Genomic DNA, 26,056 nt, shown 5'->3' on the forward strand with positions numbered 1-26,056 from the left:
CTCCAAATGGCTGCAAAGTTTCCCCGCCGGCGATCTCACTTCCTGCTGGCCGGGCAAAAGTCTAGGGGGGACACCGGAGAGAGGACAGGAGGACAAAGGTCCGGCCCGGCTTCGCGGATTCTTCTGCCGCCCGTGCACGCATGTGAGGCCAACAAACAAAGCACGGGATCTTTGCACGAAACTTTTCGAGGGGATGGATATTCTTTGGACAAATGATGTACTTTGGGGGTTATAGGCTTCTATGGAGCTGACGCTGATGTCACCGATGAGTATCAGCACAAAAAATTATTGGGTTGAGACTCAACGAATTTGCTCCGGCCGGGCCTGTCAGCATTAAGTAAGCTTGTATCCAATATATATGGGCTTAATTTGAGATGGGCTTGGTCGTACTATGGCCCATGGTCTTGCCACTTTCTAACCCACTCGGTGGTGGCGTGCTGCTGCTGCGCTAGCCAATCTGCGGAGAGGAAATTAAAATTTTGTAGCAGAGTCTACGTACACATAAAACGTTGAGCTCGCAATTCGTATGGCTGTACGCCTGTACTACGTACACATATCCACTGCAAACTTCTTGCAGAGGAGTTCGTTACAACTTGCAGGGACGAAATAAATTGCAGGAGCTTGCTTGCAACTTGCAGGGAATTGTGCGGGTCGCCGCTTCAGCACTTGGGCAAATCCTTGGGTGGCGGCAAAACCGACTCATCGGGGCCGTCGCCGTCCTCCACCAGGAAGGCCATCTTCAGGCCCCAGCTCGTGTGCACCTCCAGATGGCAGTGCAAGAACCAGACCCCTGGGTTGTCCGCCCTGAACCGGATCGCCGTCCACCCACCGGCGGGCACGCCGACGGTGTTCCTCTCCGGCGGGTCGACGAGGTTGTACTTGGCGGGGTCCTTGGCCGGGTCGAAGTTGCCGACGCCCCTGCCGACGACGAAGAAGTTGTAGCCGTGGAGGTGGAACGGGTGCGACTCCACGGACAGCAGGTTGGTGTCCTGCAGCACCAGCTCCACGGAGGCGTTGTACGCGACCCTGCTCAGCCTCGTGCCCAGCGACGTGCCGAGCCCCGCCGTGAGCGGCGCGCCCGTGTAGTTGAACCGCGCCGGCGGGCGGTCGGGGAAGTCGGCGGCGAAGACGCCCTTCAGGCCCCCGTAGTGCGCCTGCAGCAGCGCCACCCGGGGCATCACGAACGTGATGTTGTTCAGCGACGCCGCGAGGCGGGAACCCTTCGGGCACGACGCGCACGGGTCGATGTTCAGCCCGATGGCGTACAGCAGGCGCCGGTCCACGGCGAGCGGCACGGCGGCGGGGTACCGCGCCGAGTTCAGGCTCCGGAGCCTGTCGTGGAACGCGGCCACGAAGCCCGTGCCGTTGGTTTCGGGCATCAGCCGCGGCGGCGCCGGGAGCACGGAGGCGGGGACGCCGGCGTACTGGAGGATGGCAGTGGCCGTCTTGTTGTCCGCGGGGACGGCCGCGTCGTTGAATGGCTTGGCGGCCATGAAGTAGCGGCCGGGCCTCTGGTCCGCCCGGACGAGCACGTTGGTGGTCTGCCCCGGGGAGAGCTGGATGGTGGACGCCAAGAGCGGCTTGGTGTAGGTCGCGTCGATCTCCACCACAGTCATGGTGTGGCCGGCGATCGAGAAGAAGAGCTCGTCGTTCACCGCGGCGTTGATGATCCGGAGGAGGTACGTCTTCCCCCACTGCACCTGCAGCGCGTACGTATCTGAAGCACGTGTACGTACGTACGGACACGGTTAGTGACACCAATACCTTTGCCTTGAATAATCATTAACTAACAGTGCAAAAGTACCAAGAACCCAGACAGATCATCATAAACTATCACACGCACGCACGTTTGTCGGAGCACGGGAAGAGCGGGCCGGGCTTGCCGTTGATGGTGTGCGCGTCGGAGGTGTTGGGCGCCATGCCCAGCGCGCGCCCCTGCTTCTCCACGGCCTCCACGTCGGCGTGCCACCACTCGCCTGCCATACCGATCAGTACTATACGAGCATTAGAGAACGTAATGACCAGTCGGTGATCTGAATCGATCGATCTGCTCATCACGCACCCAGGATGATCTCGACCTCGGCGTCGGGCTTTGGGAACGGGTAGGGCACGCCGCGGGCGGGGAGGACGACGATGGCGCCGTGGACGGTGGCGCGGAGCCAGGCGATGTGCGCGTGCCACCACAGCGTCCCGCGCTGGCCCGTGACGTTGAAGTCGTAGGCGTAGGTGCCGCCGGGCTGGATGGGGCACTGCGTCACGTACGCCGGCCCGTCCGCCCACCCGTTCCGGCGCTGCTTCAGGCCGTGCCAGTGGATCGTCACGTTGTGCGCGACGCGGTTGGTGACGGCCACGACGACGCGGTCCCCTTCGCGCGCGTAGATGGTCGGCCCCGGGTAGCTCCCGTTCACCGTCGCCATAGACTTGGCGTGGCACAGCCGGCTCACGTTGCTCATCACGATCTGCATGCGGAGTGCATCGTCACGCGCACAGAACAGAATTCAGAAAACACGCGAACAAGAAGAACAGTGACGATCAACATCAACGGGCGTATATATACTCACATCGAATTGGTACCGCTGGACATCAGCCTGTGCTGCTGGAAGAACAGAGAGGGCAAGAACAAGAGCCGCCGAGAGCAGCAGGGGAAGGCGGTGGTGCCGAGAGGAGGCCATCGTCATTATTGCAGCTGCCGATGAGAAACCGGAGGACGTACTTGTTCGCCGCCGGTGCGCCGTGACCGTGCGCGCTGCGCCTTATATCTTCACAGGCGTCGAGGCTGGGAGAACTGGGAAATCTGTTCGTTAGAGCTGGCGAGGTACCTTTTCTTAGTGGCTACCGGGAGAGTTGCGGCTGGAACGGTCGGGAGAGTAACGCAGGGTGGAAGCGATGCGTGAAGGAAGCTGCGACGGCGACATGAGTAGTGGTGCGAGCCCCCGATTACCCGCTGCTCGCTGAGATCTATCGGTCGACGGCGTCCAAGCCAACTGCACTGATCATCGATCCTCATCTTTTTAAAGCAGGGTATGTTCTTGGGCCTAACTGATCGATCCTAGGTTGCACACCTGTGTGTCCTTTAGCTTAAAGGAAACATGGACGTACGTGGACGCACCGTTTGCATAGCCTAGTCGTTGCTCAGAATGGAAAGCTCTCGTCGCTTGTTCGCCTTTATCGGGGCAACCGTATTCTTGGTACCAACCAGGCATAACTGGTCGATTACTGTGGGATCTGAAAATCTTAGTCTGCACATATTCTACTCTTGGCGAAATCTTAATCTGAAAGGAAACAAATGGAACTTCTGTTCACTTCTGACTTGAGGCCACCATTCCGATGCGTCGATTACACTTAAGTTTTGCTTGGTTGCAAGGGCATTTAATTTTGGAAACAATATAGCATAGTGCATCTTTTTTCCCATTTTGGGAGCGTGCAATGCATAGCAAGTAACGTGTGCGCTTGCTGTGAAGAACGGTAACACACAACTGAGAACATGCTTGGTCTTATCTTCGAGGTGGGGAGACGAGAAGTGAGTAGCATGCATCTTTGAGTCACTTAGCGTTTGGATGTCAGGGGCTAAACTTCAGCCCTGTCACATCACACGTTCGGATGTTAATTAGAAGGACTAAATATGAGCTAATTACAAAACTAATAGCAGAACCTCTAGGCTAGATCGTGAGACGAATCTATTAAGCCTAATTAATCCATCATTAGCGAATGGTTACTGTAGCACCACATTGTCAAATCATGGACTAATTAGGCTTAATAGATTCGTCTCGCGATTTAGCCTAGGGGTTGTGCAATTAATTTTGTAATTAAACTATATTTAATGCTCCTAATTAGTGTCAAACATCCGATGTGACAGGGGCTAAAATTTAGCCCCTCCCGGGGTGTTTGGGAGGAGGGGGCTAAATTCTAGCCCCCGTCACATCGAATGTTTAGACACTAATTAGGAGTATTAAACCTAGACTAATTACAAAACTAATTACACAACCCCTAGGCTAAATCGCAAGAGGAATCTATTAAGCCTAATTAGTCTATGATTTGACAATGTGGTGCTACAGTAACCATTCACTAATGATGGATTAATTAGGTTTAATAGATTCGTCTCGTGATTTAGCCTAGGGGTTCTGCAATTAGTTTCGTAATTAGCTTATGTTTAATCCTCCTAATTAGTATCCGAACATCGATGTGACAGGGCTAAAATTTAGTCTCCTCCTCCCAAACACCTAGAAGAGGAGACGATTCGTCGGAATTCCCCTACCCTGAGCCCCCCTGCAAAGCAGACTACCGAGAGCGGAAACTGAAAAAGTGAAAAGGTTGTTTAACAGTTGGTGGGACATCAGTACACAGAGGCACTGAGGCAAAGATACTTGTCTATAGCTGTCTGTGTATAACGGCCAGTGAAAGTGTAGCATACGCTACACCTAAGATCTCACCATTGCCAATGGATTGGCTTCAAAGCGAGACAGCAGACTCCAAACGGAACAAGTTTCTTCGATCCCCGGCGCCCATTGAGTCACTAAACTGACCATGGTTTCCATACTGGACCAAATAGATGGGAATGGGAACATGGTTTCCGTAGCCGTAGAAATGATGCAAAGCATAAACTGGTGCCCTAAGAGAACTGAATCACACATATATGTTTTTGATTAGCTGAATCACACAGTTAATCATCCACACAGCACACTAGTACTATAATAATAAAAGCTATAAATGGAATGTCATTAGTTGGTACTTATGGTTATGCAGTGTTTTCTACCGAAGCCACTCTTGTCCGCCAACCCAAACTTTGGTGATGAAGGGTGCAGCTTCGGCCTGGGACAGGTCGTGAGACCACGCAACTCTTCCGTCAGTTTTGGACCCTTCACCGTAGCACTGGTACTGCCCGTAGAACGCTGTCCTATACGGACAAAACATTAAACCAGTCAGTCAGGAGAACATAAGAAAAGAATGAAATACAATGTGCACTGGGACAGGCTGATCGATGTGCATCAATGATCTCAGCTCACACATATGCGCGCGCGCACCTCTGTTTGGCGGGGTCGCTCCAGTCATCCCATCCCTCAGGCCTCACCGTGCTGGACATGTAGCTGAGAGCAAACACGACCCGGGAGTAGGGACCCCACGGTCGCCCCAGGATGGACGTGCCCACCCCGAGGCCGGTCAGCTTGCACCCGACGAAACTGAATCCAGTGTCTTCCAACTCCGACGATCGCTTGTGTGCCGTGAATGCACCGCCGACAAGTGAGGTGGAACGGAGGTGGCACTTCTGCATTTGAGCAACATACAAGTGAGATGGAGTGGGTGGCACACTTGCTCCCTTCTTCGAAGTACCATTGTCATTTATCGCGACTGACTTGTGGATTCAGTTTTGTTATTAGAACAACGCTAACATATAATATTTTAGTATAAAAGGGAGTTGAATTGATATGCAACAAGTACATACATCGAACAAAGCTTTGCCGTTTCCGAATACGAAATCGGTGCCCCCTTCGATGTAGCAGCCCCGATAGTAATGGCGCCCCGTATCGTCCAGTAGTGTGTCCTGGAACGACACGAATCTGCAACCGTAGAACGCGGCCCTGTCCCCGGCGACCCTCATGGCGACGGCCGGCCCGCTAGTCCCGAATGTGTTCTGCAAATAAACGAGGACCCAGAATGAGCATCAGGGCATCAAGACGTCGCTATTGCTAAAGCGCAAGAACGCGCGCCATGGACTCGATCCATGCATACGCGCACCTGAAACGTTAAGCGCTTCGCAATGAAGTCGGAGGCCAGCACGGACACGGTGGGGCTCTCGGCGGCGACCCAGGACTCGTTCCAGGTGATGACGGTGGAGCTGGCGCTCGTGCCGACGAGAGTTATGCAGGGCTTGTCCACCACGACCTTCTCTCTGCACAGTGCAAACACATCAGCTTAATTAGACGAACATGTGGAGCCAGAAATGAGCATGCGTACAGACTACAGCAGAGTGACCGTTGTTCACTATGCTTGCCTGTACACTCCGGGCTTGATCCGGATGACGACGCTGCCGGCGGAGTCGTCGTTCGCCGGGGCGGCATCGATCGCGTCCTGGATCCTCCGGTGGTCTCCTCTGCCGGATTGGTCGACCGTGAGGACGAGCTGCCGCGAGCCCGGCATATCCCCGGCCGCGTCGTCGTCCGTCTTCGGAGCCGGAGCTCGCAGCGCAGAAGCCGCAGACGAGGGCCAGCAGCGCTGCTGTTGCTGAGGCCCTGCCGGCCGGCGAGTTGACGCGATTTAACGACTCCCCCGAGTCCCGGACGACGATGATTTCAGCTGAAGGCATGCGGGATCGCTTTCGCGCCAATCGGTGGAAGAGCAAGCACGGGATTTATATATACATGTAAAGTCAGGTCAACCGCTGGCTATACATGCATGCGAACGAGTTGTCACGCATATGCTTGCGGCGCGGATGCGCGTGCGCTGTTCCGTTACGCGAGTTGGTGCCTAACTAGATACGCAGCATAGGCACCGTTGCTGAAGTTGTTGGTACGGTGTCTGACTAGCTCGAGACTCCAGTAGTACGAGTAGAACTGTAGAAGCACACCGGAAATCTACTTGCATGACGTTTGGACGAAGATATCCATCCATTGACCGGCGTCCAATAAAGTGTTTGTGGTAGCTTGACTTGGAGCAAAGGAATTTCCTGATTGAAATAAGAACTTGGCTTGTGGCGTCGGACTAGTCCACATGCGAAAAGCTTCGTGCATACTGCTTGTGGTGTCGTGGTGAGCGTTAACCAGAACTTCAAGCACAAAACTTTGTTCTCGAATTTTCGTTGAATTTGTGCTTTGTTTTTTCTGCGACGACTCTTCCGGTCGACATGCTTTGCGGTGCTCAGTGTGCGTTGCTTGGTTTGGCTAAGATAGCTGAATGTCGTTTTAGGGCCGAAGCATATGTTCTCGTGTAGGAGTAGAGCCTACGTACAGTCCATGTGATGCAGTGCAGAGTGCATCAGCTCCATTGATGTAGCCTTGCTTTATTATGATTACCTTTTCAAGAAATTTATCCTCTTTGCTGGTTAGTCATTTGCTTGATTATTGTAAAATGCACAATGCAACGGTGGCATATGCCTTGTCTTGCTTGCCGCGGCCGAGGTCTATATAGCTCGTCTTCACTTTCCAGGCATCTGTCTGACTTTGTGCCACTCGGTTTGAATTTTTGGATCTCGGAGTTTTGGGCCTATTCTTGCTTATGTCTAACCAGCCAGGGGCCTAACAGACTTTGGGCTGGGCTTCTCAGAGCTTCTTAGGGCCTTGTTTACTTCCTAAGTTGGGAGTTGCAAAATTGGCATTTTGCCATAAATGCGACACTGTAGCGTTTCGTTTGTATTTGTGAATTATTGTCCAAATATTGACTAATTAGGCTCAAAAGATTCGTCTCGCAAAGTACAACAAAACTGTGCAATTAGTTTTTGATTTCGTCTACATTTAGTACTCCATGCATGTACCGCAAGTTTGATGTGATGGGAAATCTTCTTTTTGCATAGTGTCAAAGTTGGGAGTTTGGAGGGAAGTAAACAAGGGCTAGGTCTTGTTTAGTTACCCCAAATTTCCAACTTTGGCACTATGCAAAAAGAAGATTCCCTATCACATCAAACTTGCGGTACATGCATGGAGTACTAAATGTAGACGAAATCAAAAACTAATTGCACAGTTTTGTTGTATTTTGCGAGACGAAACTTTTGAGCCTAATTAGTCAATGTTTGGACAATAATTCATAAATACAAATGAAATGCTACAGTTGCGTATTTATGGCAAAATGCCAATTTTACCACTCCCAAATTGGGAACTAAACAAGGCCTTACTAAACTAAGGGGGGTGTTTGGAGGGGTGCTAAACTTTAGCACCCCATTTTTTAGCACCTTTTAGCACTTGGGCTCCCAAATAGGGGTGCTAAAAGGTGTGTGCTAAAGTTTAGCACCCCCATTTTCTTTAGCACACCCAAGGGTGCTAAAAGGTGCTAATGAGTGCTAAAAGTAGTGGCAACTTCAAGAGTATCCTAAAAAATTCTTCACCAAAACTATGTACTGGGGGTTCTCCCAAAAAAAATTTCCCCCAAAAACATATCAGTCCATAGCAGATCGCTAATAAATAGCCCCCAATATTTCAAACACAGGCCACGTCATCGTATTGGGCCCATCGGAAGGGACGCGCGGGCGTGCGGGAATCAGGATTGGGGGAGGAACGCCAACGTTAAAATATACACGGTGGCAGGTTGTTTTTTAGCGTCGCTAAAAATTTGGGGAAGGTTTAGGTGGATTGTTGGAGTTCATTTTCTCTCTCTTTTTTTTCCTAAAAAAGGTATTAGGGTAAGATTAGCAGCCTCTTGGAGTTGCTAAGCCCATTTTTTCCCCTGCTGCCCCCTCTCTCCTCTCCTCTCTCTCTCTCCTCCTCGCCACCTGCCTCTTCCGCCTGCCCCGCTACCTCCGCCGGCCGTGCCTCCGCCGCCCGCCCCCACCGCCTCCGCTGGCGTGCCACGCCGCCTCCGCCACACCTCCGCTGCCGTCCTTGCTACCGCCAGGCTTCGCTCGGGCGGCGGCAAAGCGGGGTAGAGGGTAGGGCGCAGCCGGTGGCGGCGCGGGATGGAGAGCCGCCATGCCCCTTAACCACGGAGGGGCGCGTGGCCAACGGGCTGCCGCAGAGGCGGGGTCGTGGCCGCTGCGCGCGGAGGAGGTGCGCGGCTGCCGGTCACCTGGCCAGCAGGAGGGAGGTGAAGGGGTCGTGAAGACAGGGCCGTCGCGGCCTGTCCGCCGGCTCGCAGGAGAAAGAATGAGGTCCGCCGGTCTTGGGGGAGAGAGAAGAAGAGAGAGGAAGGAAGGAAGGAAGTGGGGTATAATTGTCATTTTCCATTAAAGGTGCTAAAATTTAGCACACTATCCAAACAACCTAGGTGCTAAACTTTAGCACTTCATTTAAGGGTGCTAAACTTTAGTACTGTGCTAAAATTTAGCACAAGGTTCCCAAACGGAGGGCCTTCTTGCCGGCACGAATCAGACAGATACTTTGCGTTGCTCGCAAATCATATTCAAGCAGGGTCATTATTTGTTCAGTTGTCATTCGTCATTGATGACGACGAGTAGGTCATCACATCATCTTTTTACTTTGTTTCTTCTTTTTTACCAGTTGTCTGAAGCACTGCAACCTGCGTCTGCATGGCTGCACCTCTCCTGCAACTGCAATTTTGAAGGCGTTCCAATGAAATACTCCCTCCATCCTAAAATATAGCTACGTTTAGCTTTTTCAAAAATCAAATCTTTCTAACTTTGACAATACTATCTCTAAAAATAATTTATTTTAAATAGATAGTTACTCCCTCCGTCCCAAAATAAGTGCACTTCTAGAGTTTAGGTGAAAAGATCAATGTTAGTGAAAAATTACATATATATCCCTATAAAGTTGTAATCATTACACTTTGGGAGGAGAGAAAGTAGAAAAATACAACTAGAGTTAGGTGGTCCCATTTCTAGATGTGCACTTATTTTAGAACAAATTTTAAACTCTTAAAATGCACTTATTAGGGATGGAGGGAGTAGTTTCATGATAAATCTATTAATATTATTTTTATGTTATTAGTTTTTATAATTATTTCTCTATTCATGGTCAAAGTTGAAACAAATTGTCTTTGAAAAAGTCTAAACATAGCTGTATTTTAGGACGAAGGGACTACATTGCCTACTGGAAGCAAACCAGCTAGCAGCCGATGATAAATAAACACCAAATTAATGGGCGACAAAACAATGCACGGAACCAACCGACAAACACAAAGCTGACGAACAGATGGATGAAACCTTCCAAGCTTCCTCCTAGTGTGCACGGAATTAATAACCTGAGGAAGCAACCACTCTAACGCAAAGTTCGGGTTACCTCCGGAACAGAAGAAGCAACATTCGATCAGCCTGAACTTGTAATCGCTCGAGATTCCTTGCTTCCTTCGAAATGGCAAAGGCAGGTACCAATTCTTGTGTCCGGCTATGGGAGAAACTTGCATCGTATAAGAGGTGACATAGCTCCGTGCATGCTTCTTAAGCTTCAGCCGCGAAGAACTCGCCCTCTTCACCCACCCAATCGAGCTAGGAGGATCGGCAGAAACACAAGAGCAGGTCTGAAGCATTTGCTCCATCAAGGTACGTGAAGTTCTGAATAATTTCTTCATGCTATAATGTACTTACGGGGCAAAACCAGACCTGGCTTTGAAATTGCTAAATAATTTTGCCTAAATTAATGTCATTATGTTTACAAACACGACACGTTCCAGACAATTTCCTGCAAACGACACCTCAAGAAAACAGCATACACGATGATCTATAAGGATTGAGGTTACCAGTAGATGTCAGGTCAGTCTATAAATCAAACAAACCCCTGATCATCACCTATCATGTCACTCCAGCAGGTCAAGTATGCAAGGAATCACAAAGGCGCTGCGCCTCCATGGAAGGCAACTAAGGCACGCAGTTCTACAACATATGAACAAGGGGATCTTCTCTTGGGCCACCCTGATCTCGCGCATACAAAGCGAGTCGCCAACTGTGATTATACCTCACATAGGGCTCGAGAACATCACGGTCAGCGAGATTCTTCAGGCAAAAGGGGAGGCTGAAGCTGGAGCAGTCTACTGGTGTGACACCAGCAATTCGGTGCATGAAGCTGTCAAGCACGTAAGCATTTATATTGTCAAGCAGAAATGTAGAACGGATAATTTCTTTCTTTATTCTCATATAAGACAGGTGATCAATGCAAAAAACACCCGTAAAATTGTAGATGACAGTCCATAATGTTGGAGCTCTAGTGGTGCTCAAGTCAGGGGACATGAAGCAGCTTGCAGGAATTGTGACTGAGAGAGGTAAGCTAAAATCAGCTACTGAGAGCTGGCCAACCGGAATCCATATAATCTGGCAAATTACGTTTTTTATACCAATTTACGTTTTTTTTATGAGAGCTAAACTACTGTCAACATCAAGCTGTTCTTTCTCTGGAAGCAAAGAAAACAACAATCGAAAGGTAGTATCAAGACAGTGAAAATATTGACGGCCACGATAAGTACCCTTAACTGAAGCAGACTGTTCAAATAAAGCATGTTGATAATAGAAAACACGGAATTTTCATGACACATATATAGAAAATCGGAAAGCATGAAGCTGGCATATCCACCACCCAGTATAAAACATATAAAGATTTTTTTCAGAACAGTTTAAGGCAAAGAATGCACTTAAACATGAATGCTAAAACAATATTTTTTGATATAGATTTTGCCAGGAAGATCCTCTTGCCAGGGCGACCTTCAGAAGAAACAAGAGTTGAAGATATCATGACTGAAGAGGTGAATGGACTTGAAAAGTGAAAATATCTCTGATTGAACAATATCAAATATCTCCTAGTCATCATTTTCTTTACTATATTCGAGGACAAGCTAATTAGTCATCATTTTCTTTACTATATTCCAGGACAAGCTAATTACAGTGTCCAGTAATACCAATATCCTACGAGCGATGGAGGTAATGACAGGTAAGGTTTCATTCGCTTATTTCATAAAGTAAGGTGATTGTATCCCAATTGCAAGTTACAGGGAAAAACTGGAATCTAATTCTTGTTTTTTTTCCCTTCTTGTTAACAGACAAACATATCAGACATGTTCCTGTATTCGACGAGAAGGTAGTTGGTATGATTTCCATTGGTGATGTTGTTAGAGCTATCGTCGACCAACAGCACCAAGAAGTAAAACAGCTGAAGAAGTATATCAGAGGAGATTACTATTAGAATTGTTTTTAGTTTTTACATTTGATGAAAAAAAACAGTATGCAATCATCCATGATATTTAACTAAGATATATATTTTCCTCCATGAAGCAATCAATTCCCACTGTTTATCATGTGAAATTTTCTGCTGAGCTAAGAAAGAGATGGAAAATTATAACCTTCATATTGGATCATTTGAGTTTGGACAGGTTATGATCTGTGATCAAGCATCAACCATATCAGTGCATCCTCGATCTAAAGACACCCATTTACTGTGATCAGATAGCGTCTAAGTTTTATAGAAAAAAATTAGGTATTTACATGGAGAAACAAGAGGCTACAATACCAAAAACAAAACACCAGGGCAATAAACTTATGTTTGACTCAATCGGTCTTGATTTATCATAGAATTGTTTTTTTCAAAAGTACTGCCTATAATAATTTATAAGTTTTCTATGCCCAATTAGTAAGTGGTAAGTTAACCAATTTAGAATAACCGCTACAAGAACAGCTCCCAATATTTCCATATTTACATAATTTTTCTACTTATCTTGTTTGGATGAATGAGCACTTTTATTTTGAATAGGATTTATTACTGAAACTTGTGACCTATAGTGTACAAGGCCAGCCAACCAGTCGACAAATAGACACAACGGCACACTGTCGTGGAGAGACAGAAAGAAAATGTGGGCTTTAATTTGGTTGGGCTTCATGTAGCGGCCCGTTGGCCAAGTTTCGGCAGGGAGTAGAAAAGGCAAATCGGGCAGCCTAGACATGAGCATTTGTCGGACTAAGCCGGGCTGAAAAATCCGGTTCATTTTGTGCTCACGGTCATCCCTGGGGTCCATTCTTCTTTATTTAAAAAATAAATTAAATAAATTGTTTGGGCAAGCTCAGGCTGATTCAAATTTTTTTATTTGGTTTTCGCTGATCACGTCTGCCCCTATAGCAAAGTGTGGGCAGGCCAAATCTTAGTGAGCTTAGGTCGGACCGGATAAAAAATGCTCAGGTTTTGGGCAGCCCAGTACCGGGCTCTGCTTACAAAAAGATTCACAAATCACAAGGAAGAAACATCAAACGACGTGTTAATTGCCCGTTAAATTATCTTTTGGAAATAAAATAAACATACATGTATAGAAAAATATAGATCAAATTCAATATTAATGGTACTCGCTACCTGGTTCATTAATATTTTTCAAGTATATTTTGCCCTTCTAGACTATTCTCAGTCGCTACTCGCTGCATATCCAGCCTGCTAATGTTTTGCCCTTTGGCTCCGAGTAATTCCTAGACAAATTCAGATGCTTAAAGCGAATGCTAGTTGGCCTCATAATGTAGCTTGACCGCGAAATAATTGGTTCTTTACCAGTACTGTAGATTAGCAGTTTTGCGGTCCCGGAAAGTACCACTGCTTTTCCTTTCGTAGATTCTTCCAAGTGATGCCAAGCTCCTCACAGGAGTAGAATGCTAGTGTCGCAGCTCCAGGGAAATCAAGGGTAAGTTTGGTAGAACTTTATTTGATTCTGATTTTTTATGGAGCTGATTCTTTGATAGAAGTGATTCTGTGGCTGAAGGTGATTCTCTTCTCTTTGATTCTCTAGCATAAACTCTTAAAATTAGGATGGAGAATCACTTCACAAAATCAAAAGCTACCTTTTTCAGCTCCCAGCCTCTTAGTTCATTTCAGATAATCAGTTCACAGAATCCGCAAGAGGGATTCCTGCGACTAACGTTAGCAGAGAACCACTTCTATCTGAAAAACTGTTTGGCAGAGCTTCTGCTGAATTTAGCAGATAATTAGCTCTTGGAGTACTACCAAATGCACCTTAAGATTCCAGCTACAGATTCTTGCATTAGCTTGCAAGTTGAGGCTGCTGTAATCTGCACTGGATTGATTTAATAATATAGAATTCCATTAAATTTGGGGGCAGATGAACTCCCCCACCAAGAATATTAGGACTCAAAAAGCACAGGCTTTCAGAAACTGATATAGTAATCTCAATTTTCATTTTTGAGAAAAGAAATGGCCTGTTGTTCACGTCTCTTCAGGTAAATATAGCTTCTAGATCAAACAGTATCATGATATCTGCACCAGCATCCCAACCCTCCTAAGTCAACTGGTTTCCACAGAACTTACTCTAGCCTGATTCCTGACATAATTATTTGAAATGAACGGAATGGGAGATGAAAAGTAATTTTTTCTGATTCACTTCACGTTCAGATCAATTCATACTTAAATTTAGCAAAAAAGAACACTTTAAATACAAAATCACTTCTTCTTACAGTGAATCCGAATCAAAAGCAGATGAAACTCTACAAACATGCCTTAAATATATCATTGAAGATTTTATTTCAAAAATTATGAAAGAACGGTGTTTTTCAAGTATACACACAACAATTCACAGAAACTTCCCCAATAGCATCACAATTCACATATGCATGCACTGTTTTCTCAGCTGGCAGTCTGGCACGGCCAGGCCTGTGGCGCCGACAGTGACACGTGAAACGAAGAACAAATAATATCATCAGGAGACATGATTAGCTGCGTCGTTAAGGCCAATGTTTATAGGAAAAGATGGCGATACCATTTAGAGGCAGGGATCAGTGACGGTGGCTTCTGGCCGGCATATGTTCTGGAATTCACTTGCATTGTTCGTGGATGCATGTGGTTTTCCTCAATCTATGAGCGGGGTTTGTTTGACAAGTCGTCGGATGGGAAAGGCCTCCAGTTGCAGTTTTCAATCACCTGATCATACTTTGATATAGAGCGTTAGGATGAAATTATAAATTATTTTGGTTTTTTAGATTCATAGATTTTGTTATGCACTTAGATACCTTATGTCTAGATGCATAATAATATCTATGCATTTAGAAAAGTCAAAACGATTTATAATTTGGAACGGAAGAAAATTTTATTTTTCATTTTATTTTTAAAACGACATGTTTTCATTTTATTTTTAAAAGGAGATTGTACGAAGAAAATTTTTTGTGGAGGCCCCGGTTGGAAATAGGGCATTTTTCTCGATTCTTTTGTAGAGTGAAATGTTGTACTTTTAATTAAATTCCTGCAGAGCACAAAATTCTCTCCGATCCATTGCATCAACTTGTGTCCTCCACACTCTCCCTGGATTGGGTGAAAGGAGAATCCGTATTAAACAGATTCTATCGCATCAACTTGTGTGTTTTCTGGCGAAAGACAGTACGCTGAAGTTTCGTTGTGTGAGCTAATCACAGCATTAGGTTCAGGGCAGTAGCCGCGACGTCAGGTGTGCCTTTCAGGTCGCCAGCTCCAGGGATTCCGATACCCCGCGCACACACGCGCGTTGCGCCTTTTCCCTGCCAGGATTCCCTGCCGATGAGATTCCCGATCGCGACTTTTTCCCCTGTCCCCGGAAGACACTGAACGAATTAGGCTGAGCTAGCTGCCCTGCACGCCGATGAGCCGCGAGAACCTTTACGATCACCAAGTTGGCCGCGGCATCTACCAACCGCAGTCCAGGCCTTTTGAGGGGATTCCGATTTACCATATCTACCGGCCCGGAAAGATACTTTGGAATTTTCTTTTCTTTAATCTCTTTTACACTGAATTGATGTGAGGTAAAATCATCATGCGTGCAACTCACGGTAAAAAGAGCCAACACCTTAATTCATTTATTATCATGACTCTACTACTGTCTCCAACAATTCTCAATTAATGTGAGCTAACCTGTTGGATATAGTAGAGGCACCGTGCTGTTACATCTTGTGATTTATGAAACTTTAATGTTTTTTAGATAATGGATATGTCCATAGGTGATATACACAACCAAGAGTTACTGTCACACCCCGAAATTTTTGAATTTCAGGAGGTGATTAGAAAGAATAATTAAACAATGATTTTCTCATAATTTTAAAATTTTCCCAACATTTATTTTTTGACAGGTAATTTAGTATAGGAAAAATAATTGGTTGTTTTTTAAAATTAAATAAAGTTGTTCTGTGTGTACTCCATTTATGCCGATGCATCTTGGTGTTTCTTGAGTGCAAAAGATTTTAAAATATGTTTAGACGACAACAAGGTTCTTCTGAGAATTTTCCAGCTTTTTCTAGGATTTATTCTCATGTTCTTATAGCTTAATCCAATTTTTGGATGATACTATAGGTCTTTTTAGGAGCTCCAAGTATTTTATTTGGGTTCCTCATATCCTAAACCATCTCCAGGAACTTTCCTGAATTTTTCTAAGTTTTTGAAGTATTTTTCGTGATTTAATTGCGATTTTAGGATTTTTTGGAATTATTTCTGAATCCAAAATTAATTCATGAAATTAGAAAAAGGAGGAAAATAAAATCAGCCTCCAACCCGGCCTGTAAATACTTTCCGGTGATCTTCTTGACATTCTTTTTCCAACGCTGCAAACCCCCACCTCGTTTCGACAACCATAACTCCCGCAGTTCGACGTCGAACATCTCCATCTGTTAAACTCCGACGCACTTTCCAGCGAGAACTTCAGTGAGCAACTCTGACGAAACCGTAAGTTCTTGGTCAAAGGTGAGCACACCATTGCGTTCGTCTCGTCGTTCTCGTTCCGTTTTGCCATTCATGCGTGAGTTTGGTGGTCTTTTCTGACGGATCCCCCTTCCTTCTCCCTCTTTCCCTCTCTGTTTCTTTCATCTCTGTTTCTTTCATGCTCTCCATGGCCGTTCTCCCCGAGCTTCTGCTTGCCCGGCTTCTACGTGCCCATGCCCCCTTCTGCCTGGCCCGACCGAGCCGAGCCGTGCTCCCTCACCCTGCCGTGCTCTACTCGCCACCCCTCGCGCCTGGAGCCGCTGCCACCCGCGCTTGGAGCCGCCGCTGCCCGCACCCTCGGGCCGAGCCACCCCGCGCCGGCCTACCTCTCGAGCTCCGCTACAAAGTTGTTGCGAAGATGGTGCTGAGTTTTAGGCGTACGTAGTTCCCAGTCGATTGCCCGTGAAGTTTGGAGCCTCCGTTTCCAGGATTAAGCTGTATATCTCTGATAATCTCTTTATTTCTTTTCGTGATACTATTGATATTATTTACTGATGATGTCACTATTTGTATAAAACTAGATCATGGCATACATATAGGTAGCACTTAGTTTTATTTTAAAACCGGGTGTGACAGTTACAAAAGTTCTTAGACTCAAAATCTCAGAACTAAGAAACATATACACAAAAAGAAAGAAAGCTAGAAGTCTAAGAAAGCTAAGAAAAACTAAGTTTTAAAATTTCTTCTCCGTTCTTGCTTCGAACTTTGCCTTGTGCCTTTGCTTCAAACTTTAATTTTCATTGTCCTTGTGCAGCATCAACTTTTCACATCGTTTGTCTACTTAGAAACTTTTGATTTAACGTTCGAATCATACTGCTAGAAAACTGTGATGTGTTGTCAAACTATCATGTCGTGTAGGAACCACATTCAGTCGATCTCGACCACGACCTCAAGCAACAGCCCCTCAGCACAGCCATTGAACAACTGCCGCCACCCAAAACCGAGCTGACCAACAAGCAAACAACGTCGACGCAAGGGAATCTACCATGGTGGGAAGTTGATGACGAGGCAAACAATACCGTACCATATAATCCCAAAAACGATGCTCCAAGGACGTCGCGATGTTGGAGACGCCGCCGCTGCCACACTACCCATCCGACTAACTAGAATAGCGTTTTCATTCATTGATCAAAGACACTACGACGAAACCTCCAAGAAGTGAAAAGCGTTCGGGATTAAGCTACATTTAATAGAATCAAGAACTAGGCCAAGCTATTGAAAAGAATTGTCCAGAGAGCTTAATACTTCTATGAACTATAAAATATATTCTAATATTTCTAGAGAATCCACTCCAATCATGAACAACATGCAAGAAAATGTATAGAACTCCAAAAATCAAAAAGTTTAATCTTGTTCTGAATCCAGACAAATTAATGACGTCTATCAAGTCTGTCCATTAGAACACGGTGCTTTTAACATGAACCGGGAAACATCTCTTAAAATGCTAAGATATCATAAAACCATGAGAATGTATAAAGGTATAAATACTATATAAACTCTACTATGCTACAGTATACTCAGTTTTTGCACTCACACAAGTGGCTTTGTGACGACTAATTTATATGGTTATATAGCAAGAATACTAGGCAACTTATGATTTATGATGTTTTTATGCTTGACCTATATGCTCTGATTGTTTTAGTTGGTTCCCACTTCTTCGATTTAATACTACTACTGGTCTTTGATGCAAAAGAGGAGAGACACAATATGCCAAAAAATTATGCCAATATTTGGAGGCCACAATGATGGATACCTTAGCAAATCATGGTTGGAGGTTCGTTAATAGATTACATGATGCCTGAAGGTACGATCTTAGGACTTGTTTAGTAAGGTTCCATCTGATTCTAATTCCGTATGGGAGCTACTGAGAGAAATGATTTTATGATTGAAAGTGATTCTCCCTAATTCTTCATGATAAACTTTATGGATAAATGGTTTCTGTTGGAATTAGAGGCATTTTATAGTTCATTTTAATCCGAAATATGAAATAAAACATGACAGTTAAGATAAAGGAAACAGGAACATGATCCATCATTGTATTTGCATTGAACATAAAGCATGCAGTAGGCACTATGAAATATAAGAATTGAACGATAAAGTTCAATAGGAAATACCCAGAGACGGGAACGGTTCCGGAGGAACCAATTGCGCCGTTACTCGACATTGCTACTCAAGCCTGTTCGATGTAGCCGTTCAGGAGTTGACGCAGTGCAGAACTGAAGCAGTGCGGATGTGTCACCAGGAAGTAGTCGTAGACGAGCAGTGAGCAGTCGTGCAGATGCGCTCCCCAAAAACTTGATCGCCCTTCTACTCGTCGGGTGCAGAGTCTCTGGTGAAGAGCGCAGCTTCGGAGGCCTACTCTTCCGGTGAAGTCCGTGCACACAGATCACCGAAACGGAGATGACAGAAGCGCAGCACAACAGTGGGCAAAAGCTCTGGTGGTTAGTGTTTCGCGCACGAAAGAATGAGAGGCAGCCTCACTTTTATAGACAGCAGAAGACCTTTGGATGTCCAGGTTAATGCAGCAATTTCTAGTAACTGCCAGCCATTAGCAGTCGTTAGCTACTAGTCACTTGAATTGTCAGTTACTAATTACTAGTCACTGAATGAGTCTTCAGTTACTAGTCATCAACCGTGATAAAAAACTGCAAAACTTGACGCCCAGCCCACACATCCCGTCGCCGCGACGCGGCTCGGCTCGGCTCGGCACGGCTCGGCGAGCGAGCACGCGTGTGGCATCCTGTTATCCCTCTATCAACTTCTCAACAGGTGCAGCACAGCTTCACCATATAAGTTGGTTAGGGACCCTCTCAACTTCCAAGTTGGTTTTAACCTTTTTGTAACTACCACCACTAATGGGCCTTGGGATTTATTTGATTAATTAAGTAATTGGACCTGCCCAATTATTCTAACAGTTTCCGTGCAAGAAGTAAATTAGGAGAAGCTAGTTTTTTCAGCTTCAAGCCCCTTAGTTCATTTCAGAGAATCACTTTATAGAATCAACACGTAATTACTTCTACTAGGAAAACTAGTTGGCAGAGCTCCTCCTGGATTCAGCCTAGAAGCTAATTAGGAGCTCTGCCAAACATAAACCCTTAGTCATGTCTTGTTTTTTGTTGTTTTTGATGTTGTAGTAATGGATGGCTTTGTACATTCATGGTTGGTTTAGCAACTGGTACAATCTTATTCCTTTATCTAAAATTATGTTCGGAGTGTAATGATTACTTATCCCGTCACAATATATTTGTAGGTTCTTTCAAACTGCAGAGGTTGCCCAACACTCTTATCATCATTTAACTCTCCTAGATCCTTAATTGACCAGCTTTGTGTCCCTAATTTGTACCATTGGAGCAATACTTATCAAGCCTAGCCACTTTACTTCAAAATTCTGAGAATGTTATTTTAAGATTCATGAGATGAGGCTTTCTCTAATTTTATTGCCATTATATATGCTCTAAACTCTCTGCATTGTCTGTGACAATTAGACCATAAAATCCCTAGTAAATTGAACATTTTATGACTATATATTACTATTATAACATTAAAAAAGACAGTCAAAGTGACATATTGGAGACCTAGCAGACAAACATCATCATTTACAAAGATACAAATATAGACACTAACTGAAGTGGAGCATTGAGAGGCTGACCGCCATAGCTAACACATTAAATCTCGTCAAACAGAACATTTACGATTTGTAGTAACGATACTACAAAGATACAAATAAAAGAGGACGGTCAAAGTGACATATGTGAGACCGTTAGAACAAAGATGGTTATCATTTACTTCTCCTTTTCCTACGTGGGCAGTCCAGCTACCGTAATGCTCGGTTCTTTTGCCAGTTGGAAACAGATGCTGGCCACTTGGCCTCATACCCAGAGCCCCACGGATCCTATAAATTGAACCCTCACAACTCGGGTCTTCCATCACAACCATTTCAAAACCTCAGCTCCTTTCCCTACGCCGGTTACATCACCAGATCGCACAAACCTCCGAGGAAGACCGGGACCCCTGCCCGTCGTCGTCCGTTCCAAACCGCTGCCATGGCGTCCAACTCGACTTGGGGCTCCTCCTCGTCGTCTGATCAGTGGACGCGGCAGGAGGACAAGATGTTCGAGCGCGCCCTGGCGGTGTACGACACGGACACCCCAGACCGATGGCACAACGTGGCGCGCTACATGGGCGGCACCAGGTCCATCGAGGAGTTGCGCCGCCGCTACCAGCTGCTCGTCCGGGACGTCGCACAGATCGAGTCCGACGGCGTGCCGTTCCACTGGTACGCCGCCGCACCGCCGCCGTCGAGACTGCAGCGAGGTAACTAACCGAGCAATAATGTTAACACCGGTCTGCCCCGTCGTCGTCTCCCCGTTAATTGCTTTGCCCTTTCTATTATTAGTTTGGAGCATGCAACATGCCATATATTTAACCATTCGTGATGTCGACAGGATGCAGATAGCTGCTGCGCCACATGAGATCTAATCCTTGAGCACACAGTTCATGCATGCATGCATGCTCGAAACGGCAAAATACCATGAGATTAGTCATAATTAAATCGCATTATGCCCGCTTAAAAAACTGCATTATGCCATCATGCACGCCACTGGCGTTGCTGCGATAATGTTTAATATTGTTTAGATAACCGTCCATGCTGTTAATTCCGATGGTAGATTGGTACGACATGTCAAGTTGGCAACTTTGGTTTAGGCTGCTAAATTGACTAGTATGGTTTAGTACGTAAGTACTCTGCCTCGAGAGACACATCTGGTCGTGGTTTAGTACTTCACGGAATATACTATGTTATCATCAGCCATCATCGAACAATGGAATATGAAATAGCCACACGCATCATCATACTAGATTCACTTGTGTGCTCGGTACAGACGTTTATGCGTAAAGTTCCCTTTCACAAAATATTGTGAGTAAATTAATGCGTTATTCATGAAAAAGAAAAAGAAAGTCATGTGTTTATTTATGCATGTCTTTTTTTTAAATGCTGAACTTAGACTACATGTATATATCCCGGTTCACTAATCTTAGGAACAATTCTCATGAGTCTCACAATGTGGCTGCAGGTTGAAGTATCTGAGCTTCAATGAAGAAAAGGATTGAACAGCGGCTATCTGTGCTCCTCGAAGAAAATTTATAAATTATGCATGTAAATGTGCATGTGTGCGTTGTATGGAAAATGGTAAAGCTAGCTAGGATATCGAGGTTAATGTCCGGCCGCTCTGCTGGTCTTTGATCTCGATGGTGTACCAAGTTCAGCTTTTGATCCATGCATGGTCTATGGAGTGATGATATGAATGTTTAATATATGTTCCTCTCATTTGTCAAAATATTATAGATCAACTAAAGACCCATTTGGTAGGATTATGCACACCGTTTCTCTCCAGAAACAGGAGAATCCCTGCCAAATGGAAACTATTTTTTTCGCGAAACTGAAGGATTTAGAGATAGAAACATTCTAACAGAAACCGGAAATGAGAAAAATGTGTTACTCAAGAGAACGGGAATCAGTTTAATACGTGCTGAATGGGCCCTTATCAAGGATTCCTATGGATCACAGCATATGCACACTCCAAACTAAAACGACGTATATTTACGAACATGACCTCTCCTGTTAAAATAGTGACCAACAGTACAATGAGAGGGCAAAAGCCATTGCTAATTAACAAACAACCTCGCCTATTGCAGCAACCGAATGAAGTAATTGTCTACTTGGTTTCAGTTTAAAGGAGAAACTAAACTAGGGCAACCAAAGTTAAAGAAGTATTTAAGAAATGTCATACTAACCCTTATCAACGCACGTAGAGATATCCTACTTCCATTAGCACCTCCAACAAACTGGACCCATCTAATGGTTATTTCGACCAAATGAAGAGTAGAATATTAGTGCGAATGTTACAAATTAGACGCATCTTTAATATAAATAGGTATAGACCTTGTAAATTAGCATATGTACGGTTGAGAGTGCGGGCAAAACAAAGATCCATCTTGCCCTCGTTTATCCTCTTAATATGCTCCCAAAATACAAGTTCAGCCACCAATTTCTATGTAATATCATTACACGTCCAAGAAATTTATCCCTGGGAAAAATTTATGCATATAATTTCCATATTTCAAAATAAATATATCAAAAAATATGGGCAGTAAAAGTTATAAAAAGGTTAGCGGTACATGCGTTTAAAAGGGCAATACTAAGCAAGACAGTTTAAAAGAGGCTCCTTGTCTAGAGCCGCTCAAATTTTAATAAACTCAGTATGAATTGAAGTGTGTTTGATTGGCCAAATATATCCTGCTACATAGTTCAGAACTACTCCCTCTATCTCAAAAAAAATGCAAATCTAGCTATGTTGTTTGGGTGTATAGCCAGAATTGCATTCTTTTTCGGACAAAGAGAGTATAAACATTGTTGTCTTGACTACCATTTAGTTTGGTCAGCTCATCCTTTTTGCTTATAGCTATACATTTTCAAAAATGAATTTCGAACTTGTCGAATCTAAAAAATGAACTTAGGCACTTATCATCGAGCTATTTTTGTAGAAACTCTGTTTAAAGGGTCCAATGATCAACTTATGAGAAATTTCACTAAGGACTTGAAAATCTACATTACTGTTAAGCTTGAGATAATTTGGATATATGATTTGCTCATAACTCCACAATTGCTAGAGGATCTAACAGAATTTGGATTGATGGAACACACATGTCATTATTTATCATCCAATCTACACCTAAATTTGTTTTTGTCTCTCCTTTCCTCTTGAACCCCATCTAGCCTATCTTCATCTAGGTCCTAGCATATCTCGAACTATGGCGAGGTTAGAGCTTGGGTGTTTGGCTCCGGCAAGCTGTCCTCTAATCTCCATATTTAGAGGGAAGCCTAGGGGAAGGCCAGCTTTTGGTGGAAGTGGTTGGTGGGTAGGTCAACGAGGTAGATTATGAATTGCCAATCCGAACGGGCCGGGAGAGAGTATGGCCAATGAGGAGGCTTGGAGTGAGGCAACACATCCTGACAAGTTAACGCAATTGTGGACACGGTAGAGGGAGCCACCAGAGACTCAAGAGGGAGGGCTGCACGCCTGCACATGGGCAAGGCACGATGGAGGGGTGTTGGGTGGTGACGGAATAGAAACATCACACTAGTGGAAGGAAGACGAAACGGGGCAGTAAAAGAAAGTATGAGAGCCATCGGATAGGGCAATGGAGAAATTTTGAGCACTTCAAATGTAAAATTTAGGAAAGGAGGGAGTACAGTCAGGCGAAGGGAGAGACTCGATCCCTGCACTTCTTGATAGCTAAGAAGGGCAACTTGAATCGGAGGCTTGGAGCAACCTTATTATTTTCTAACAAAAATGGAATAACATCCCAGGATCCACATCATGACAGAACCCTTAACTTACGATATATGTTGTAGCATAATAAAGTTTTAAAGTTTGAAACTAAGAAAAGCAAAAAAGCGTTCACATGCCATTTCCGCATGAAAATAACAAACATACATTATCACAGATTTTTACTCTCTCCATTCCAAAATGTAAAATGTTTAAGTTTTATCATTAGTCAAACTTCTCTAACTTTGACAATGTATACAGAAAAATATATTACCAAATAAATACACTACTAGGATATATTTTATGGTATATTTAATGAAACTAATTTGATATTAGTGAAACTTACTTTGTACAATCGCCTCCACTTGAATCTCTAATGCACCAGTAATCATCTAGCTAGGCATCTACGACCGAAACTTACTGCGTACCTAATTACCTATCAAGCAATTGTATAACGAGATGCACGTATCTGTACACGCGCGGCTGTTGAGAGATGCACGCACTGATGCTAGTAGCGCAACTTGGAGAGGAGAAATTAAAGGGAATGGAATCTGCATGCAGGTCTCACGATTGGTCACATGCAATGGCCGCTCGCCCGCTCCAAGGATCGGGGCTCTGGAGTCTCTGGACTGTACTGGTCGGCAACAAGTTGTAACAAGCATTTGCCCCCAGGCTTTTGTTTATTTGTGGTGCCTTTCTAATAATTTGATGCCCTATATACTTTGGGTAAGGATTCAACCTGACGCTATATATACATCTAGATTAATCAAATCCATGCGCATTTTCCACATATATATCGCTCCTTTATGCATGAGATGTAAAATATTATATTATGGAGTTCTCCTCTTCTTATTAATTTTCTTATCATCATTTTCTTTCTTAACTGGCCCGAACATTTCTACTGCGCCACATGCATGTACGGAAACCATATGCTGCTGCAGGATGTGAGCTTGTATTCTTAGGGGCGTTAAACTCTACCAGTGTGCAGAAAATGTTCAAGGCCACACGAGATAGGTTTTCTCGAAAGGATGGTGAAAGTTTTTGCTTTTCCGTGCTATTATTAGAAGAAGAGAATTGACCCAGTTTGTAAGGAAAAAACTAGTCCAAAAAAACGATAACTATAGGGGGTAAAAATCCAGAATATAGCATACATCTTTTGGATAGTCTAAAAGGGAGAGAAGTGGACATCAGACTAGATTCAGCGTAGCAGCACAGAATCCAGAATACCGAGCTGAAAGTTTGGAAAAGTGGAAAAAGAAAATTTAAAAACGCCGGAGAACGAATCCTGGATGGACCCTTCAATGCGATATTATTCTTTTTGAAAATCAAAAGGCAAGATATAGATTCTAATACACGAGAGCCCTCTTCTGGTCATGGAATATACTGTTGTGCAACTTGCTCTTTGGAGATTATTCCCACTTAGTGCTCTCGGTGGAGGAAATATATAATTCCAACTTACTACACGAGAGCCTTATTAAGTTTTTGGTTTGTACTACATGAGAAATATGATTTCACCTCAAAAATTAAGAAATGTGAAAAGGATTTCATTGTCATTCGTATAATCATTTGTATCTACAGATTGTTTGCTTCCATCAAGATATCAACTTTGACTTACTCGTAGTCGCTATCAATAGTTATATTTTGAAAAGTGGACGAACACATTAGCGGTTAGCCAACGATATAGTTCTCTATATTCTCAACCACAATATTTGATTAGCCTCTGCTAGCAGAGTATAGCAATTCAGTCCAAATGAAAAGTCTGATAAGAAATTTCCATCCTCGGTGAGGACGTACTATATGTACAGATCCAATGATCAAAAAGCCGTGTTAGGATCAGCACTAAAACGGAACTTGAAGCCACACACCTTCTTGGAGCTAGTGTAGACGTGCAGTACAAGCAGGTCTCAAGATAGCCAGCATGCGCCAAGCGCAAGACTACAAGCAACACATAGAGCCATTGCAAGTTTTACAGCACATGTACAGAGCTATCGGCAGCCTGGTCGCCAATAATCTGCACAGGAGCTCATGTGGTCTCCAGTGCGTACACATGAGCAGCGAGCACGAGTGCCCAGGTGCCCCCTGGCCGGACCAGTCGCAAGTTGCCAGGGATTCTGCACAGTTCGGCGGGGTTGGGTCACGACACGACCTGACTGTCCAGTGCCCATCCGTCCATGCATCTAAGCCGGTAGCTAGCTACACAGCAGGACGGGCTGAAGCGATAAAAAGGTAGACGAGATATATCCCCCACTTCCCTGGGACACAAATCTTTGTTCGTCCTTGGCGACACTCATTCTGGCTCTCCAGGCTCCGGCTCACCGATGCGGCGATGCCTTATTCTCCCGGCTTTCCCGTGGCCCCATCCCACCGGAGAGCCTGCACAGCACAGGCGCCATCCTTCACGGGCCGCCTCCCTATAAGTAGCGCTGCTTCCCA

The 26,056-nt window shown here is 44.9% G+C and overlaps 4 protein-coding genes across 5 annotated transcripts; 2 read left to right on the top strand and 2 right to left on the bottom strand.

The window, feature by feature from the left end:
- Window positions 1-464: 464 nt before the first annotated feature.
- LOC117855868 (laccase-2) lies at window positions 465-2,961 on the bottom strand. Its single transcript, XM_034738266.2, has 4 exons — window positions 2,562-2,961; window positions 2,063-2,459; window positions 1,848-1,976; window positions 465-1,717 (listed from the first exon to the last, which is right to left on the bottom strand). The coding sequence occupies exons 1-4, from the start codon at window positions 2,676-2,678 to the stop codon at window positions 660-662; spliced, it is 1,701 nt and encodes a 566-aa protein (XP_034594157.1). The 5' UTR covers window positions 2,679-2,961; the 3' UTR covers window positions 465-659.
- Window positions 2,962-4,505: 1,544 nt separating this feature from the next.
- Window positions 4,506-6,427, bottom strand: LOC117858832 (putative pectinesterase 11). The gene is made up of 5 exons (XM_034741969.2): window positions 5,990-6,427; window positions 5,734-5,887; window positions 5,441-5,629; window positions 5,022-5,263; window positions 4,506-4,894 (listed from the first exon to the last, which is right to left on the bottom strand). The coding sequence occupies exons 1-5, from the start codon at window positions 6,133-6,135 to the stop codon at window positions 4,750-4,752; spliced, it is 876 nt and encodes a 291-aa protein (XP_034597860.1). The 5' UTR covers window positions 6,136-6,427; the 3' UTR covers window positions 4,506-4,749.
- Window positions 6,428-10,000: 3,573 nt separating this feature from the next.
- Window positions 10,001-11,863, top strand: LOC117858103 (CBS domain-containing protein CBSX3, mitochondrial). 2 transcript variants are annotated; one of them, XM_034741106.2, is made up of 6 exons: window positions 10,001-10,141; window positions 10,408-10,672; window positions 10,776-10,857; window positions 11,261-11,334; window positions 11,459-11,519; window positions 11,629-11,863. In XM_034741106.2, the coding sequence occupies exons 2-6, from the start codon at window positions 10,415-10,417 to the stop codon at window positions 11,769-11,771; spliced, it is 618 nt and encodes a 205-aa protein (XP_034596997.1). In that variant the 5' UTR covers window positions 10,001-10,141; window positions 10,408-10,414; the 3' UTR covers window positions 11,772-11,863. The 2 variants fall into 2 exon arrangements, with proteins under 2 accessions (XP_034596997.1, XP_034596996.1); XM_034741105.2 differs by having other exon boundaries at window positions 10,019-10,141; window positions 10,405-10,672.
- An 8,373-nt stretch (window positions 11,864-20,236) lies between these two features.
- On the top strand, window positions 20,237-21,621 carry LOC117858797 (protein RADIALIS-like 3). The gene is made up of 2 exons (XM_034741929.2): window positions 20,237-20,609; window positions 21,368-21,621. The coding sequence occupies exons 1-2, from the start codon at window positions 20,339-20,341 to the stop codon at window positions 21,370-21,372; spliced, it is 276 nt and encodes a 91-aa protein (XP_034597820.1). The 5' UTR covers window positions 20,237-20,338; the 3' UTR covers window positions 21,373-21,621.
- Window positions 21,622-26,056: the final 4,435 nt, after the last annotated feature.

The sequence above is a fragment of the Setaria viridis genome, chromosome 5 (genome assembly GCF_005286985.2).
Source record: "Setaria viridis chromosome 5, Setaria_viridis_v4.0, whole genome shotgun sequence".
NCBI classification, from domain to species: domain Eukaryota; kingdom Viridiplantae; phylum Streptophyta; class Magnoliopsida; order Poales; family Poaceae; genus Setaria; species Setaria viridis.

Bases quoted from the DNA above. Each gene is read 5' to 3' on its own strand.
- LOC117855868 (XM_034738266.2), bottom strand. From the start codon at position 2,678: ATGACGATGGCCTCCTCTCGGCACCACCGCCTTCCCCTGCTGCTCTCG. The intron at 2,460-2,561 runs GTGAGTATATAT...CTCCGCATGCAG, and splicing joins TCCAGCGGTACCAATTCGAT to ATCGTGATGAGCAACGTGAG. The intron at 1,977-2,062 runs GTGCGTGATGAG...TCGGTATGGCAG, and splicing joins CGAGGTCGAGATCATCCTGG to GCGAGTGGTGGCACGCCGAC.
- LOC117858832 (XM_034741969.2), bottom strand. From the start codon at position 6,135: ATGCCGGGCTCGCGGCAGCTCGTCCTCACGGTCGACCAATCCGGCAGA. The intron at 5,264-5,440 runs GTATGTACTTGT...GCTCAAATGCAG, and splicing joins ACGGCAAAGCTTTGTTCGAT to AAGTGCCACCTCCGTTCCAC. The intron at 4,895-5,021 runs GTGCGCGCGCGC...TTGTCCGTATAG, and splicing joins AGCGACCCCGCCAAACAGAG to GACAGCGTTCTACGGGCAGT.
- LOC117858103 (XM_034741106.2), top strand. From the start codon at position 10,415: ATGCAAGGAATCACAAAGGCGCTGCGCCTCCATGGAAGGCAACTAAGG. The intron at 10,858-11,260 runs GTAAGCTAAAAT...TTTTTGATATAG, and splicing joins AGGAATTGTGACTGAGAGAG to ATTTTGCCAGGAAGATCCTC. The intron at 11,335-11,458 runs GTGAATGGACTT...ACTATATTCCAG, and splicing joins AAGATATCATGACTGAAGAG to GACAAGCTAATTACAGTGTC.
- LOC117858797 (XM_034741929.2), top strand. From the start codon at position 20,339: ATGGCGTCCAACTCGACTTGGGGCTCCTCCTCGTCGTCTGATCAGTGG.